The 17,657-nt window shown below is 51.6% G+C and overlaps 8 protein-coding genes across 8 annotated transcripts; 2 read left to right on the plus strand and 6 right to left on the minus strand.

Annotated features, from left to right (window-relative positions):
* Positions 1 to 48: 48 nt before the first annotated feature.
* Positions 49 to 872, minus strand: J4E82_009883 (uncharacterized protein; the record flags this gene model as incomplete). Its single annotated transcript, XM_051736103.1, has 2 exons — positions 49 to 742; positions 799 to 872. 2 exons carry the CDS (start codon positions 870 to 872, stop codon positions 49 to 51), a joined length of 768 nt encoding a protein of 255 aa, XP_051584116.1.
* Positions 873 to 2,348: 1,476 nt separating this feature from the next.
* Positions 2,349 to 2,980, minus strand: J4E82_009884 (uncharacterized protein; the record flags this gene model as incomplete). The annotated part of the gene is made up of 2 exons (XM_051736104.1): positions 2,349 to 2,870; positions 2,921 to 2,980. The coding sequence occupies 2 exons, from the start codon at positions 2,978 to 2,980 to the stop codon at positions 2,349 to 2,351; spliced, it is 582 nt and encodes a 193-aa protein (XP_051584117.1).
* A 496-nt stretch (positions 2,981 to 3,476) lies between these two features.
* On the plus strand, positions 3,477 to 5,492 carry J4E82_009885 (uncharacterized protein; the record flags this gene model as incomplete). The annotated part of the gene is made up of 1 exon (XM_051736105.1): positions 3,477 to 5,492. One exon carries the CDS (start codon positions 3,477 to 3,479, stop codon positions 5,490 to 5,492), a length of 2,016 nt encoding a protein of 671 aa, XP_051584118.1.
* A 698-nt stretch (positions 5,493 to 6,190) lies between these two features.
* Positions 6,191 to 7,796, plus strand: J4E82_009886 (uncharacterized protein; the record flags this gene model as incomplete). Its single annotated transcript, XM_051736106.1, has 5 exons — positions 6,191 to 6,349; positions 6,404 to 6,514; positions 6,562 to 7,170; positions 7,221 to 7,537; positions 7,595 to 7,796. The coding sequence occupies 5 exons, from the start codon at positions 6,191 to 6,193 to the stop codon at positions 7,794 to 7,796; spliced, it is 1,398 nt and encodes a 465-aa protein (XP_051584119.1).
* Positions 7,797 to 7,838: 42 nt separating this feature from the next.
* On the minus strand, positions 7,839 to 10,469 carry J4E82_009887 (uncharacterized protein; the record flags this gene model as incomplete). The annotated part of the gene is made up of 1 exon (XM_051736107.1): positions 7,839 to 10,469. One exon carries the CDS (start codon positions 10,467 to 10,469, stop codon positions 7,839 to 7,841), a length of 2,631 nt encoding a protein of 876 aa, XP_051584120.1.
* A 275-nt stretch (positions 10,470 to 10,744) lies between these two features.
* On the minus strand, positions 10,745 to 12,485 carry J4E82_009888 (uncharacterized protein; the record flags this gene model as incomplete). The annotated part of the gene is made up of 3 exons (XM_051736108.1): positions 10,745 to 11,639; positions 11,686 to 11,994; positions 12,052 to 12,485. The coding sequence occupies 3 exons, from the start codon at positions 12,483 to 12,485 to the stop codon at positions 10,745 to 10,747; spliced, it is 1,638 nt and encodes a 545-aa protein (XP_051584121.1).
* A 1,030-nt stretch (positions 12,486 to 13,515) lies between these two features.
* Positions 13,516 to 15,840, minus strand: J4E82_009889 (uncharacterized protein; the record flags this gene model as incomplete). The annotated part of the gene is made up of 2 exons (XM_051736109.1): positions 13,516 to 15,598; positions 15,647 to 15,840. 2 exons carry the CDS (start codon positions 15,838 to 15,840, stop codon positions 13,516 to 13,518), a joined length of 2,277 nt encoding a protein of 758 aa, XP_051584122.1.
* A 456-nt stretch (positions 15,841 to 16,296) lies between these two features.
* Positions 16,297 to 17,235, minus strand: J4E82_009890 (uncharacterized protein; the record flags this gene model as incomplete). Its single annotated transcript, XM_051736110.1, has 3 exons — positions 16,297 to 16,615; positions 16,674 to 16,830; positions 16,878 to 17,235. 3 exons carry the CDS (start codon positions 17,233 to 17,235, stop codon positions 16,297 to 16,299), a joined length of 834 nt encoding a protein of 277 aa, XP_051584123.1.
* Positions 17,236 to 17,657: the final 422 nt, after the last annotated feature.

Here is a 17,657-nt window from a genome sequence, read left to right on the forward strand (position 1 = left end):
CTCACTTGACCTTTCTCAATCCACCTCTCCGTCTCCTTCTCTGGTATCCTAGTGAATAAGATACTTCGCAAAGTCCAGCTTCTCCCTCTGCCTCTTCTCCGGCGAGTGCTTCGTTGCGGAGACGAAGTCCTCGCGAAAGCTAGGGCACAAGCCGAGGAAGAATGACCATCGTTCTCGATCCGTGTGGTCGATGATGGTGGCATCCCCCCAGTTGCGAACGAAAACATCCTGGAGAAGTTGTTGCAGCTGCGATGAGCCTTCCGCAAAGCTCTCCTTGTGGAGCTGGAAGATATAGGCTAGCAGTGCTGGCGTCAGCGGTTGCGAGAGAGGTCTAGAGAAAGCTTTAAAGAGACGCTTGATGGCATAGTTCTGGAAGTTCTTCGCACGTAGGGTGGCGCCAAGTTCCCAGCTGGCAACGGCTGCCTTGATGGGCCAGTCTACTGGAAGTTCAGGCGGAAGGTCGATCACCAGAGGAGCGGATAGCAAAGTCAGGCTCCTGTCGAACGACCACGTGAGACCTTCCTTTTCCTGGTATTTTCGAGTATACAACCACTGAATGAGCAAGTCGAAGATCTCGAGGGGATGTTCAGGCCCAAGATCGTATGTGCGAGAATTTTGCCACTTGAATTCATCGCACTCACTTTCCATCAGCGCTATGTGGACTGACCGGAGTGACTCTTTCTTGTGGGTAGGGTCGTCTGAATGCCCGATTCTGATGATACAGACTCCTCTATCCGCCGGACTGTAAATAGGTGCAATTAGTGATAGCCTTTTGATATCTTCTGCGACAGCTCTTACCTTCCAACCAGCTTCTCACCATGAGCGCATTCTTCTAGCGCAGCGGGACTCTTAAACCCAGTCGCCATACCCATCTTGGAATGTACGAAGTTGGTAGAGATTGGGGATACGAGGAAAGAGAGTTAGGGTAGTAGGCAGCTGGTAAGTGTTGACAAGGCAACATCGTAAGGTGAGCGAAAGTCTGGAGCTCACCTCCTCGACAAGTACAAGACTCATCGATCACCAGTTTCGCACACTAATCTCAGATGTTGAGAGCGCTTTACGCCTTAACCTGCATATTCGTTTGTCTGTCGAGCCATCTATAGAAATATCGAGGTAACATCCAAGAGCACTGCGATGGTGCTCATCCTTCCGGAGATGTCGAATTCAGTGCGTTCTGGTTAGTAAAGACTATCGTGTTGATGGCCGTCTATAACACGTACACGACGGATGAAGCAATGTAAGGAAGCTTCGAAAACGGTGTCACGGAGATACAGCGGATTGATTGTCTGCTCGGGTGAAGTGAAAGCATCAGTACATCTCCAGATCCCAACGGATGACAACGTATAGCATTCTGTTCAGCCACAGATACATACCACGGTAGAGCGTAGCGAGAAGGGTTCTGAGGTCACCTGAAGAAACATAAGCCCGTTACTGTAATGCGCAACATGACCAACTCATGCTGACATTGCTCTCCAACATTACTCGCCCACTGGCATCATGAGAGAACGTATCGTAGCGGGAAGAAGGGCGCCTCATAACTCAATGTTTGCCACCGTTATCGACTCCAGTTCGCGGCTTCCAAGGTTCTTCTTAGCTTGTAGCCACAATCTGCGCAAATGCTCTGCACCAAGGACGGATCCTAGCTGTAAAATGACCACTAGTCACTCTTCGCCCCATGTGTGGTTCTTTCACACAGGACTTCTGGTCCAGACTCCATGGCCATGCTTGGCTTGTAGCCATAACTTGCGCAAAAGAACGCTCAACGGTATCACTGTGGAGAGAGGTTGGGCCGCTAAACCCCACTCTCGCAATATACGGGGTCACGTTTACTTTATGCGCGCGCAAAGCGCTTGGAAAACAAGACCACCGGTAGAAATATGAAGGTGCAAGATATTGCTTTTGTGACAATAGGACCGAGAATGACGTGGGGTCAATATGCCGTCAACATGTTGGCATTGGTTGGTAACACCATCGTTGTCATGAGACATGGATGTCACTTCCCACGGAGTTACTCTGCATGTGAGTTACTTATACGGAGCGTCTCCGATTGGTCGAGTTGACATTGTAGCGGTGCTGTTACCTGGCTGTTGGCATACCATCAAGAGCGATCTATGTTCTTCCCGCAGGAATAGTTATCTGCTTGCTGTTGCGTACAAGCACATGCTGGCTTGTCACAACATTTTGCAATTCAAGGTTTCTGGTGTTGCCATCATTTGTAAAATGGAAATATCGCCTTCTTAGTCAGATGCCACAGTACAAGGTTAATACTAAATTCATTCGCAATATCGCAGTCATAATAGGGTATCTAATCGTTCAAAATCCAGCGCAGTCGTTCCATCCAGCACCATCTACGCACAACAACCGGTCGGCCCTGCCGCCTCGATCGAAGAACGTCTGTCATCTTTCTCGCTGACCTGGCCGTATGGTATCCTAACCACCATCCAGTCGCACAAGAACTTGCCCAAAACAGCTCCTAGTATGATCGAGATGAAGATGTATCCGTTGAAGTGCATAACCAACAACATGATGATGTACGCGAGACCGAGAATCAAGCCATGTAACGAGGCGCGAACAAGTTGTTGTAGTGCCGAGGCACGGAAGGTGGCGTGTTGTGTTCCGAGAGTCGAGGTGGGGCCGTCGCAGCAGTTGGCGGGCGTGGCAGCGGCGAGCGCAGCTTGCTGTGCGTTGAGTTGTCGTTGGAATTGGCGAAGGAGAAAGGCATCGTATTCGGTGCTGACTCGTCGCAGGAATTCAAGAGTAACGACTAGGAGAGCAGCGCCGATGCAGCTTGCGGCCATCATGGCGTTGTTTGTTACGTGCCATGATTCGGAAAGGAAGCATGCGTCTACTACACGCCAGTTCCATAGCATCTAAGAAACGTCAGTGATGATGTTATATCGCGGCGATGTGAATTGCAGACCTCTGTGACGCAGGTGCTGTTACTCGAGGACATTCCGGACATTCCTGACATTCCGTGCATGATGGGCGGCGTTGTTCGTGTTCCGAGGTTGGTTCGTAAAGTTTGGAGCGACGTCTGTCAGGAACTGAACCGTGGAAGAGGGTATGTCAAAAAATGATATAACAACCGTCAAACTGGACCCTGCGGCTATAGATACCGCGACATAGATATGTAGGATCGAGTTACCGTCTCACTGCAGTCTGGCCCGCGCAGGCATGCCGGCAAACTCGCCGGAAATTATGGGGGAACTTGCTCAAACACTCTCGCACTAGCCTCTTCAATCGATCCAAGAGTGCGGGAGCCGCTTAAAGACCCGCCTAAGCTTCGCAGCCCACTTCTCGAATCCTTGGCCCATCTTTTTACGAAACGTGCTCACCATGTTTCCGGTGTGTTACAGTTCGCCTGCGGTAGTTCATATAGATATGCGGTCCGCGCACCGATTCGAGACATGTAGCACGCATCGTCCATTAAATCTTTTGCCCAGTCGTTTTGTCTGCTAACCAGCGACTTATCGGCCATGGACTCCAAAATGCTCGTCCCGCGTGTCCACATCCAGAATTACTCTGAGGCGAGCGCTGTCGAGCCGCATTGGGGTTACGCAGATCGCCTTGTACCTTGCACCAGCGACCCTGGTTCTTGCGAATACCTCGACGTTGTCTATCGCAGCCATGACATTGGCATGTATTACACCGGAATCATATGGGCGACCATTGGCGCGATCCTCTTGGTGTGGGGCGTCGGCCGACATTTCGCGCGCTCGCAGCCATCAGGCGTGCAATTACCAGCAGAAGCAGGAGAAGGGATACCACAAAGACGCAGCGCATTCGAGCGACTCCAACGAGCGATTCCATCATACGCACGACAATATCTCCTGCCCGACGCAGCCCGACCGATCTTTGGACGTGTGACACGCACACAGGTCCTCACTCTGGTAGTCTTGACTGGTTACCTGACTCTTTTCTCGTTCATTGGCATCGTTTACAAGAAATGGATTACGCCTGTCAAGAAGATGCCCGGCGTCTACAACACACGTAGCAGTCTCGGACCGTGGTCAGACCGTGTTGGTGTCATCGCATATGCTCTTACACCTCTCTCCGTCATGCTTTCGACGCGCGAGTCTATTCTGTCGCTGGTAACTGGTCTGCCATATCAGAGTTTCAACTTTCTCCACCGTTGGCTTGGATACATCATTTTCGCCCAATCAGCTCTTCATACTATTGGCTGGTGTGTCATTGAGCTTCGCCTGTACCAGCCCCAACCAACTGTCGGTGCGGAATGGATCGTCCAAGAGTACATGATCTGGGGACTAGTCGCGATGATCCTCTTGACTATTCTTGTCCTGCTTTCTACCCCATGGGCCATCCGAATCACGGGCTACGAATTCTTCCGCAAGGCTCACTACGTTCTCGCCATGGTGTACATAGGCGCCTGCTGGGGCCACTGGGAGCAACTGAAGGTCTTCCTTCTACCAGGACTTCTCGTTTGGGGCATCGATCGCGCCATCAGGCTTGCTAGGACAGCTCTGCTCCACTACAACTTTTTGCCATCCGGACACATGGGTTTCCGTGCTGCTTCCGCGAACATTGCGCTTTTCAAGGACGATGTCAATGGCGATGTAGTTCGTTTGGATTTTGACCACCCTCAGGATGCCTGGGCTGTCGGTCAGCACTTCTACCTCACGTTCCCCGAAAGCTCCATCTGGCAATCTCATCCATTCACCCCAATCAGCCGTCCGGTTTTCGGTGCTGACGCTCAGAGGCATTCTTATATCTTCCGCGCCCGCGGTGGTGAAACAAAAAAAATCGCAGACCTTTCTATGAAGCGCATTGCCAATATGGCGAGCCACCAAGAGTCTCATGAGAGCTTGATGGCTGATGCTCGTCTCAACGTAGTCATGACTGGACCCTACGGCGAGCGTACCATGCGTGGCCTCGCTTCCAGCTCCAACATTCTGTGCATCGCTGGTGGTACTGGTATCGCATACGTTCTTCCCGTGCTACTCGACCTCGCTTCAAGCTCACAGTCGCCTGATCGCCACATGACGCTCGTCTGGAGTATACGCCGAAGAAGCGATATTGACTGGGTTGGCCCTGAACTCTCTACCCTCAAGCGAAAATGCCGAAACCTGCGAACTGGTATTCACATTTACGTTACCCGCGCCGCGGAAGAAGCCAACCTTGATCTTACTGTTTCAGAGAAGGCAGCGCCCAACGAATGCTCCAAGGAGATCAACCCTGCCTCAAGCTCCGACTCTTCGTCTGCTGATGCATCTTCAGCCTTGTCTGTTCACGGCGTGTCAAAGTCGGAATTGGGTCTTAACCACATCCAGGCCAGACCTGACCTTGACGCTCTCGTGACAGACTTTGTTGCTGGCACCGTACGAGGAGGCACTGAAGTATTTGCTTCAGGACCTGGTGGAATGATTAGCGATCTTAGGCGGATAGTTGCAAAGACCAACAAGGGTGGCGAAGTATGGAAGGGAGATGACCGGTGGGACGTAAGATTGACGTGCGACGACCGTTTAGAGTGGTAGTTTCTTTTAGCTCGATACCCCAAATGCATTGTTTTCAAGTTCAATCAAGTCTTCTCTGCATCGTGCCTTTCTACCATTACGATCGTTGAGCTTGCAAGCAGAGCAGGTGAGGTGGAGATAGGGCAACTTGTGTTGAAGGCCTGTGCGCTGGTTGGCTTGCTAATCACAATCCCGGGCGGGTTCGCGTCTTAGCGCGCATTTCGACATCGAGCCAACGCGAGAAGGCTCCAGTTATTCGTATGAGCAGCAACGAGAGCTGGCCGAGCGCCCGTAATGAATCTTTTGGCGGCGCAAATAGCTATGGATATCGCTCGAATCAACGTTGGTGCAATGCGCGGTCGTGATGCGTAACACGATGGTAAAAAAGTCGTAGAAGCTGGTGGACTTCGGCACAATTGCCCTGCTGACTAAAAGACGCGCTAATGGCCGATGTGACGTTTGCTCAGTTTGTCGTCCAGGGCGGCGACTTCTTACGCGATACACAAACATCTTTCCTATTGTACATGCATTTATCTAGGAGTTGTTAGAAGCGTAGAGTACCGGTGGGCCAAAGACCGTTAAAGTCGTGCCAGCCAGGCACTCGGATTTAGGCCTCTATCTCCGAACCCCACATCGTCACCACTTGGACCCTTATTTGTCTCCGCTCAGCAGCTTGATATACAACTGCTTCCGACGGTCTATACCTCGCAAGGGCAGCTATGACTGAATTGTTGGACCTGTGTTACGACGTGCTGATCAGGATCTTGGAGGAACTACATCCTGCTGATCTTGCTGCATGTGCGCAAACCAGCAAAGGTTTCAATGAGTTCCTCAAGAAGAACAAACCGCTCTACAAGACCCTATACCTCAAGCATTTTGTATGGTTGGCTATCTGCTGGTGTGGCGAGTCATGGATTTTGACGTTGTGACAGGACGACCCTCGAAGGCGAAGACCGACCGATCCCGAGCCGGAATGGGTAGGAGCATTGCAGAGAGTGGTGAGGTGTCAAAAGGTGCTGGAGTCAGCCAACAATGATCTCAAGGTATACCCACACTGGTGTTATCGTCGAAAACTGCTAAGAATCATTAGAAAGACGAGTTTACATTCGTTGCAACCACTGTCAGTGAACTTATAGCCACTATGGCGCGGGATGAGTACGGCATCACTCGCAACCAACGATTCGTGACAGACCTGTTTCAACATATCGAACAGAACCATAACGCCTTTCTGTGCCGTTCTTCGATCTTTGGTCGCACTAGGTCAGCAAAACGGAAATCAGCCGAGGACGAAGAAAGTCGACAGTTGAGCGCAAGATTACACAGTCTGTTCGGCTTCCCTCCATCCAACGCCGGAAAGATTGATCTATCGATGAATACATTAGCCAGATCGCGAGTGTACGACCTACGGAACTATACCGATAAAAACGAGTGGGGTCCTTTCCGCAATGATGGAACCTGGCGAGTAGACTGGGAGATGATCGAAAGCATCATGATAGTCATCGGACACAACTCCTGCTTCTGTGCTCATGCTGTCTCAAATCGTCTGCGACCGCCATGGTTCGGTCCCCTTGATGGCGTTATTCCAGTAGCGAATGGTCGTATAGGCCATGAAGTATCGAACTATACGGAAATCATACAGCAACCAGACATTCCGCTCAGGATGAAGGACCCGTACGGAGCAGAAGGCATTTGGGCGCGTGTAGGTTCTCGCCCAACTAGGAGTTCAACCATTTCTCTAATTACATCTAGATCGTCTGCTTTCTCGACTACAATGACTTGTACAATTACAATTTCAGCTCTGATGCGATGAAAGTGCCCTCCGACGAGCCGCGCGGCGCACTCGATACCGATGAAGCTATTAGACATATCGTCATGGATCTGCGTGTCACAGACGTCACAGCACCAGGGCCCTTCGATAACCCTACCTTGCCAGTTGTGCACTTCAAGGGTGTAGCCAAGTCCGTAGATGCTCTCTGGGATCCTAATGCCAACTCTGGTATCCGCGGTACTGTTCGGTTGACACAGGAGGGTGAAGTGCGCTGGGAGACCATCTCGGTATTCCAAGGGTAAGTACAAAGTACACTGCTTGTGACCTGGACAGAGTATTACTGACGTTGCGACAGCGGTGAGGAGAGGTGGCGCAGTGATGGTATTCAGGTTGGCGGGCTGCGCTGTCCACGCGGTGTTGTGGGAACTTGGTTCGACAAGGACTTCGACTTACATGGTCCTGCTGGGCCGACAGCTTTCTGGAAAGTTGGAGAAAGACCCGCGGATTCAGAAGATGAAGAAAGCGACTCTGAGGATGGAATTTGGGGTACAGCGTAACTAACTACTTAAGACAACACGCGAAGAAGCAGGTATGCCTTGCTACATTTCAATATATCTCCATGTCAAAGCAGTTGCTGGGAAACCTTCCACCTGGACATCTCTCGTTTCCCCAGGCACTAGGTCGAACCCGTTATCACTTAGATGCGAACGTGGATTCTCGGCGAAGACGAAGCCCTTGACTGGCTTCGCAGCAGAGACAGAAATAGTCTTCTTGTCTTCCGAGTAGCGCAACTGCACACCTGGATCGCTAAAAGACAAATACTTGATGGGTTCTGGCCAGGCTATATCGCTGGCAGCATACTCGCCATTGATACTCAACGTCGCATGGATGACGAACGGATCGGCTTTCGATGAATCAAAAGGCTCATTTGGATGTTGTACGTGGTTGATTTGGGCGACATGGTCAACCAAGACGTTAGTTATTCCGTTGGCCGCGACCTGTACTGTAGCAGAAGCCCTCGTGCCAATTTCCTCGCCTGTCTTGATGGAGATATAGCGTACGGTCACAACACCGTCAACCTCTTGCAGGGTACTATTGGCAATCCAGACATCGTGTTCGACATCCTGCCATAACTTTCGCATGTCGATATGTCCTGTGTCGCGCTGCCACAGTTCATCAGCTGGTCGCATAGTCCAGCTTTGGTACTTGCGCTGCACACCGATAGTGATAGGGCGCATCGTACGCTTGATAGCGTAGAAGGCTGGTTTAGGGACGCCATGAATGTCTGTAACAGACCAGGACATAGTCTGCCAGCAATCGTTTAATTGCCATACCAATACACCTCCGCACTTGCGATCGCCAGGCGTATTCCATTGACGGCGCCAGGACTTGTAAGCCCACGTCAATGCATCTGATTGCATAACCTGGGTGAGATGAGCGAAGTTCTCCAAATCGTACCTGATACGGAAATTCTCAGCGAGGTAGCTGATGAGCCGTCGCTCATGACCGATGGCTTTGTTGTGAAAGTCCATCACCATCGAGCCTGGGTAGAGGTCTTCTTTACGGGTGATGCATGATTCGAGAGTAGATACGTGGGGATATGCCTCCATTCCGAACTCAGAGACAAATCGTCCGCCCAGATCAGGCAATCGCTGATAGGGCTCCATAGTACCGTGCCAAACGTTCCACTGATGAATATCGCCAATTGTAGGGTCAACTCTCAAGACGGTGGACTTGCCGTTTCCGAATGGTGAACTGGGGTGATACAGTACATTTGAACATTCTTGTTTCACCACGTTTGGGAGAAGATATTCGTAGATGTACCGTGCTGGAAAGTCGGTCTTGAGCCAAGAGTCTGGATCCTTATCGTCAGGGTCATACTGCAGCCCGTATCGCTCCACGATCTGGTAATCTTCGTTGTTGCCCGCCCATATCACTACACTTGGATGGTTTCTCAAACGTCTGACATTTTGTGTCGCTTCCAGTTCCACACTCTTCAAGTACTCCGGGTAGGCTGGATAGTTTGCACACGCGAACATGAAATCCTGCCATATCAATACACCATATTCGTCAGCGGCATTGTATAGTTCATCGTCTTCGTATATGCCACCTCCCCAGACCCTGAGCATGGTTTGGTTGCCATCAGCACAGAGCTTGGCCCAAGCACGGGAATCCCTTGGGGAGGGGCGCGTGAGAAACGCGTCGCCGGGTATCCAGCATGAACCTCCACAAAAGATATCGATGTCGTTGATACGGAAATAAAACGACGTACCGTACGAATCTGGCTCTGTGATTAGTTCGGCGCGGCGAAAGCCAAACTGTTGAGAGATGTCATGAATCGGAGACGGATGGTCCGGTGCAAAGGCCTGAATCTTGATGGTGTAGAGAGATTGTTGACCATAGCCTCGCGGCCACCACAGCTCAATGTCATTGATGGCCATGGTAGCTTCTGCGAGGCCCGACTGATCATCGGTGCTGACGTCAATCTTTTGTTCTGCCACAGCTTCGAGACTGTCCTTTTTGAGGATTGTGAAACCTATAGCAGCGACAACACCTTCCCAACCGACCTTAACTTTGACCTCCGCCGATTTCAAATTTTGCGACAGCTCATACTGCACCCCTGGGCTTGAAAGCTGGCAGGACCATGTCTCAATCGAAACCGGCTTCCAAGGACCGCATGCCATGAGGACAGGACCCCAGTCCCATCCCCAATGGAACTGCGCTTTGCGAACAGGCCCTCTTGAGATTTCCGTTTGATGTACGATGAAGCGGTGCTCTTTGTGCTGTTCCACTAGCTCGCGACCCTTTTTGCGCGCTGACTCGAAAACGATTTCCAAGACATTCTCGTCCAACTCAAGTCTGCCTGAGACGTCGACCTCATGCTCGACAAACATGTTGTCAGACTCTAGGACCTTATGCCCATTCAAATAGACAGAAGCAAAGGTATCCAGACCTTGGAAACGAAGTCTGGTGACTGTGTTTGCAGTCCCGTATTCGGAAGGCGCAGCGAAGATGGTGCGGTACGTCCATGTCTCGTCGCCAACCCATTGTACTGCAAGCTCGTTGAGATCGTTGAAAGGGTCTGCGATCTTTTCGTTCTTGAGAAGGTCACGGTAGATTTCAGTCGGTACATCGCGGGCCGGTAAATACGCGTGAGTAGAAGAGCGATCGCCTTGCTTGAAGGTCCAGCCCGTCTTTAGCAGAGTTGAGGTATGCGGGACTAGCGTCATGATTGTCTTTTGTGAGCTAGGAGTAGGGTTGTGCGTTGCAAGAGTTGAATGACGAAGGTTCGGCGACTTTTAACCCGCGATCGCAGTTGCTAATCGGGTAGACGCGTGCGGGGTGGTCCCCACGCTTTCGCCCTGTAGACGCATGGGTAAGCACAGTCATACGATCGGCACGCCATAGAGCAGTTGCGAGTGAGACAAACATGGTGTTATTGTGCGAATGGCATACTGGTACTACCAACAGACTGCATTGAAGCTGATTGTCCACGAATTGTAGTCTATGTGCTGCTCAGAATTTCAAAACCTACAAGATCTGGTGCAAATGAGTCTCCATAGCCTCTGAACTCAACCATATTCTCTGTGCCTTCAACGAACCCATCAACCTCGATGTGAAGTCGCAAACTTTCCTGCCAGTCGCCGCCAGAGAGTGGGAAGGCCCATCTCTTTGCCTCAGCGCCATTGACCGCGATCGTCATGTTTCGTGTATTGTCGCCCCATTCCCAAGCAGTAGTAAAGGCGTATTCATAGTTGACGAAGTCGACCCCTACGAGGTTTTTACCGGCGGAAGGAGCGCTGACATTGGAGAAGATGACGCTACTGCTACGATCGATGTACTCTATCTTTGAGCCCGTGGGAAGGCATGTTCCGCTCGCACACGAGAACACGTGCGCTGGTCCAGAGAGCGAAGCGTTGGTGGCAGAGTTATAAGAGCCTGATTGGAGCGGAGCAGCTTCGACAATGTTAGATAGAATCCATAGTCGCAGTTCATGCCCAGCCAGATCTACCGTCTGAGTGCCAGACAAAGCACCAGCGTCCTTCGCAGCCCAAACATCGCGCGCATCGACCGAAGCTATACCTAGTGATGCGAGGTCGAAGTTTACGCTTTGGGAGTCATTCTTCCAGTTCGCGACTCCTAGTACCATTCTTGATCCCGAGAGCTTCCCCATCCATATATCCCACTCTTCTTCAGTGTCGCGACGGACCAACATTGCCTGCTGAGCAAGAGCATCTTGATTGATGGCAATAACTTCTTTGTTTTCCATGATGGCCAAAGAGCTCTGACTAATGCGCTCTGGGTCGAGTGCGGCGCCGATGATAAGAGGCGACTTATTGATTGCCCACATCCCGAAGTGAAAACGCTCTTCCTCTTCTGATAGAGCATTGAGACCGACGCTTGGATTGTCAGCGAGAAACTATGAGTGCACGGAGCTTTACTCACATCAACATGTCCATGTCTGCAAACGCACCAACAGTCGTGTGCCGAAAGTACGGCACGACTTGATTCGTGATGCGCCAGATGCTGCGCCACGCGTTGTAGATGTCGTTGCTGATTCGCCATGTGTTGCCAATTTCAGCAGCCCAGTCTCCAACATCGGTACCGATCCCCCACTGGCAAACGTAGTAGTGAATGTCACGATCTACTGCTTCCAACTCGGCCGCCATATGTTGGAAGCGTGCCGGAGACTGCGACTCAGCAGAGCTGGAGTCGACCATGGTGGTATTGGAGGTAGAATAGCAGTTATCATACCTTCGCGTTGTTAGCAAGGTGCGCAATTCCAACTGGAATCGTTCTACTGGATCATACTTCAAGCTATCTCCTCCCCACTCAGCAAAGCTTTCAGCATCTAGCTGCTCAAATCCCAGACTCGCAGGCAGCGCTTCTGATCCACATTGCAGGTACCCAGCGCCAGAGTAAAGACCGAAATCCAACCCCAGACCATGGATGAAGTCGCCAAGTGCTTTACCACCCGATGGAAAGAGGGTTTCATTCCATTGGAGTTTACCCTCAGCATCGCGGTCTTCAGAGGGCCAGCCACAGTCGACTGTTACGAAGTTGTAGCCAGCCTTGTCAAGTCCGAGGTCGATGAGTCCTTGTGCACTTGTTCTAATCTTATCTTCAGAGGGCAAACAGTTCCAGGTGTTGTACGAGTTCCATCCCATAGGAGGTGTGGGTGATCTGACCGTTCTGGCTGCAGCTTGCAGGGCGAGGCATGCCGAAAGGATAAGTGTAGTAGCCATCGTGACGAGACTTTACCGCAGAGAACAGTCAACGCGCATACTCATATTCATGGTACCATGACGAGCTTAATATCCGGTGGTCACTTTGCTGCACGCTCGATGACCTCACGGCAAACAGCGCTCCCTTGCCATGAACCGGGCGACGGAGAAATTGGTCGCGATGCATCAAGTCCCACCTCTTGGCCTGCATCGTCTGATATAGCGCTAAAATACGAAGTAGCGATCGACAGACATACGAGATGTCCAGGGATGGTGGGATTGTACTTCGGGCTTGGGTGAGGAGAAGGTCGGGCGTTTGCCCGTGAAGAAGCTCTGGGCGTCCTGAGCCGGGGACGGAAGCCATACCCCGCTGAACTCCGCGCCGCCAGCCTTGTCCGCACTTGTACCAGCGCGATCCACTAGCCTCGGCGTTATATCAAAACAGGCCGCGAGAACACTTCCTGCGCAAGCGGACGATATCGAATTGAGCAAGCATGCAGACGCATCCAAGAGTGAAACCGTTGGGACGTCGCCTCCCCTCGAATACACGTCGTTCATGCGCTTGTAGCGACACCAGCTACAGCTGCTACTGGGTCTGGTAGCCATCACGTAGCCCTTGACTGCAACAACTTATTTCCCCGTCGCATTGCTAAATTGAAGAAGTCGACGCTGGAGAAGAGCGCGGCATGATACAAGTCCTGAACAGGGCTCTTCGACGAGTGGATATGACGCATCAGTGGGCACGAAGACTGGAAAGTAGATAATGCTTGACGTGCTTTCGAAATAGGGCTGTTGTGAGGTTTCAGTGGCACTTGTACGATCTGCAAAGCTTCCTTACACAAAGTCCCTTGTTAAGCCCTTACTTTTACATGTCCACATCCGCAGGATTACTGTCCTAGAGGTGTAATTGTAATAACAGACATATTCATTCGTTTCAATCGAAATCGTTCATTCCATCTCAGGCTCACAAAGAGCGATCAAGAGCTACATGATGATCACGAAAGAAAGGCTGTCGTATAAGCTTCTGCTATCGAGAGCTGCCCAGAGTGATTTAACTAGCCGATGGCGGCTGCGGCCACTTGTCCAGCACTGTCTCCTCACCCGTAATCGTCAGTTTGATCTCTGCCTGCGTGGGCTCATCAAGCAGCAACGTATACTCTCCCGGATACACAACTGTGTTACCCATCTGGTCGACTCGCGCCAACGTTCCGAGCGTGAGGGCGAGTGACGCCATCTTCGTCTGACCACCAGAGATGTCTCTCATTCGTGCGTAAGAAACCAGAGTCTTGAGTGGGTAGGGCTTCGGCCCAGCTTCACCCTTGATGAACGTTAGAGCGACGAAGTCAGAGGTTCGGTTACCCTTGTTTGTAACCGTAACTTCTAGTGGAGGAACGTCGCATAGATCTGAGTATTTTTGCGTGCAGTTACTCATCAGTTCCTGGATGTTGTAGGTAAGGCCTTGGCTACTGCTGAAGTTCGCTGCAAAAGTGGTGTAGTGCAAGCCAAAGCCAAACGGCTGTACGGACTCGTTGTACCAGCGGTAGGTTCGACCGGGGCTGTCGGCGTCTGGGCGCAGGTTCATGTCCAACATGGAGAGTTCCGTGTAGCTCGCAGGATATTGCGTGATTGGTAGACGGCCCGCGACTGCATGCGCACCAGAGATGACTTGCATGACTGCTGAACCACCGTCTTGACCCGGCCAGTTGGCCCAGATTACTGAGTTGACACCTTCCATGGACAGGAGGGGCGAGTTGTCGACCATGTCTCCCAGCACAACGACGACAAGAGGCTTGCCGATCTTAGCCAACTTGGTGATGAGTTCGACTTGTGCGCTGGGCCAGCTGATGCTCGTACGGTCGAAGCCCTCTGCCGCTGCTGAAGTATCTAGCCCACCGAAGTAGATGATGTAATCGGAGCCTTGCGCTGCGTTGAGCGCATTCGTCGTCCAGTTATCCCGAGCGCTGGAGTTTTGCAAGACAGGACCTGTGGCAATGGACATGTTCAGGCCAAGCTGCGTACCAGCCCATACTGGCGTACGCAGGTAAGGAGCAGGGCCGCTGTAGATACCAGACAGCTTCGAAGAGTCGTTAGCCCAGAACCCGATCATAGCGACATTGGTTCCATTGGAAAGCGGGAGTGGAAGCGTATCATCGTTCTTGAGCATAACCAGGCCTTCGGATGCAACCTGCAAAGAGAGTCGCTGTGCTTCCGGCGTGTTGACATCGTTGATGCCTAGGTCTGCGTATACAGCTCCAGCACCATCAAAGTACCCGGCGCGGACGAGCCCTTCATATTGACGCGTAAGAGCTCTGTCTACAGTGGAGATATTCATGAGTCCTTGACTCCAAGCTCCAGGAATATCGGAAGATCCTGAGTACTCGCAGCTGTTATCCATGCCAGCGTTGAATGCCACTGCAGTGCCCTCAGCAAGCGTTTTGGTGTAGTTGTGGTTCTCAGAGATATCGGCGACGGCCTCGCAGTCGCTGGTGATGTAGTTGTTGCTCTCCGTCCAATTCCAGTGGTCGCGCAAAATGGTCTGGAGAACGTATGTATCGGCACATGTGGGGACGCCGTTGACAGCATTGTAAGAACACATGAATGATCCGACTTTTGAGTCCCGTGCACATTGCTGGAACGGAGGCATATAGTATTCTGCTAGATCTTGCATCGAGATCTTGGCGTCGAAGTGGTGGCGATCGGTGCCGCCCCAGGCCTCCATATCGTAGCCAACGTAGTGCTTGCATGTCGCAATGATCTTTCGTTGTGCCTGGTCACCTTCTAGTCCTGCCAGTAGGCTCTTTGTATAGCCCTTGATTCTCAGTATGTCTTCTCCGGGTGTTTCTGAACCACGGCCCCAACGAGGATCGCGGAATGGGTTGATGTCGGGAGTCCAAAAGTCCACAGGAGCCACACCACCGTTGCCGAACGCACGTGCTTCATTTCCGATGATATTGGCGACCTGATGAATAAGGTCATCGTCAAAGGCAGCCGACATGAGCAATGGCATGGGGAAAGAGGTGGCATTTGTGAAGGGTTTGGTGAAGTTGATACCCGGAGCCCCAGCTACACCGTGCAATGCTTCTCCCCACCAGTTGTAAGCTGGAAGACCGAGTCGAGCAGCGCCCTTGGATTTGCTGCCTCTATTAGCTTGGTATTCTTCGAGACTCGCAGTGAGCGTCTACCTCATCAAGTTATCGAGCTTCTCCGCCGTCTCCATAGCTGCGACGAGAGCGGCTGCCCTCTCGGTTGGTGGAGCATTGACATCGCAAATCTTATTGTCTTTCAGCGGACCATTAACGCAGTCAGGACCTATCGCGTAGGTGGTCGACAATAACGCAGCACCGAACAGAAGGATGGATGAGGCTGAATGCACCATGGCTACGACGGGTGAACTTCTGTTGCTAGACGATATAGGTACAACTTTTTGAGATTCCCGACCCTTTATGGCTTCCCTGCCGTACCATTTCCAAGAATCATCATGTTGCCAAGGTACTGAATTAAGCCGGAATAGAACCCGGCCATGCTCTACTCTACCTTTACATGAGAACGTAATAATAATTGACCAAGCTACCCCGCGTGTACGAGCCCCAGATCTGCATGGTGTTGCTCCACGATCGACCCGTGAGAATAGGCGATATTCAGCCACCGGGTCCAACAAAACACGATGCGCATGTCATATTGCATCACCCGTAGTGCCTCGGTTGACTTTAAGCGACTGTTTTATTGTAACCACAACGCCTAAGTAGCGTAACAGCGGGTAGCTAACAGCGGCACAGCTCGTTCCCGCATGGATACCAACGGTTGAAAGCATTGCGACCGGTGCTTAGCTGCTTTAGCCTTCCTGGGGCTTATTATTTGGGAAGACTTTGCTGCTCAAGTCGAACACAGGAAGTGGGCATGGAATTCCCACGGCTTCGCAAGCGGTAAGAATTGCAAGGTACCAGCCAGATATTAAGCCCAGAAAGCCAAAACCTCCTGCGCATTTCAGCAACGTGTTGATGTGTTCAACATCGGCTTCTGTTGTGGCTGATGCGACGGAAAAATCGGCGGCGGCGATAAAAGCGAAGAGCATGACGAGACCAAAGAATGTGGCGGTAAAGAAGAGGTTGACACGAAGCGTTCCTATCAAGAAGACAAAGCTAGCGAGTACCCTGCATGACGATTAGATATCGGACATCATGCGCATATGGACTGGATGGCCTTGCTTACATTGAGACGTTGTGGAAGCCCTGGGATGCGTTATAGGCTGCACCATTCGCGCCTCCCAATTCTCCGAATGCAGAAGTGGTTTGATGTATGGGATCCTGCTGGTACGCCAGACTACCCCAATGACTTCCGTATATGAGAAAAACTGCCATAGGAAACGCTGATACAGATTAGCATCAGATAAGCAGCAGAATACGATTCACATACTGTTGCCGAGAATAAACTCAGCGATGCCAGCGACATTCATGGCTAAGGCACCGAAGAAATAGTAGTCGGCGCTGAGACCGACCAAGCTTTGTGGAGCAACTGCTCCTTGGAAGCCGCAGAGAATCAAGATGGTTGAAGTATATGGAACCAAAAAGCCAATGAGACCGAGCAATGTTGGGTTGGCGAACCGTTTCGCGAGATCTCCACGGCGTGGAGCAGATGGCTGGAAAAAGAGGCGCTCATACTGTTCGGGAGACAGAGCTACAGTGACCTGACGGCTCAATGGCGAACCGTTGCCTGCGATTGGCATGCCATTGTGCTCGGTCATTTCGTGATCAATCTTGACAGTATCAGACATGGTTAGAGGTGGCGCTTTCAAGGTCGATGATGGTGGAGTTGCGGGTGCGACGATAGATAGTCGAAGGGGGTTCTGGAGGAGGAACAGGAGCGCGTAATCGTGTCTTCACAGAAGGCGGCATGATGGCTATAATGCAGTACCAAGATAGCCTTCGTAGAGGCGTGAAACGGCACACGGCTCAGGCATCCACATCTGGTCGTCGTCATCTCTCGACCGAACCGAGGCATGTTGCCGGTCTCTGGCGACTTAACCCCAGATTTCTCCGCATCCATCTCCACATTTGCTGCGACGTCCAGGCCAGACACGGGTTGTAGAATTATGTCCGATTGAACCCGAGAGCTTGGGATGCGCTAATTGGTGGACGGTAGGAAAGACGGCAGATCAAGCGTTGACAAGCGGTGCGAAGCATTACGTTCCGCGGA

The sequence above is a fragment of the Alternaria postmessia genome (assembly GCF_024291825.1).
Source record: "Alternaria postmessia strain BMP 2775 chromosome Unknown scaffold_104, whole genome shotgun sequence".
Taxonomy (NCBI): domain Eukaryota; kingdom Fungi; phylum Ascomycota; class Dothideomycetes; order Pleosporales; family Pleosporaceae; genus Alternaria; species Alternaria postmessia.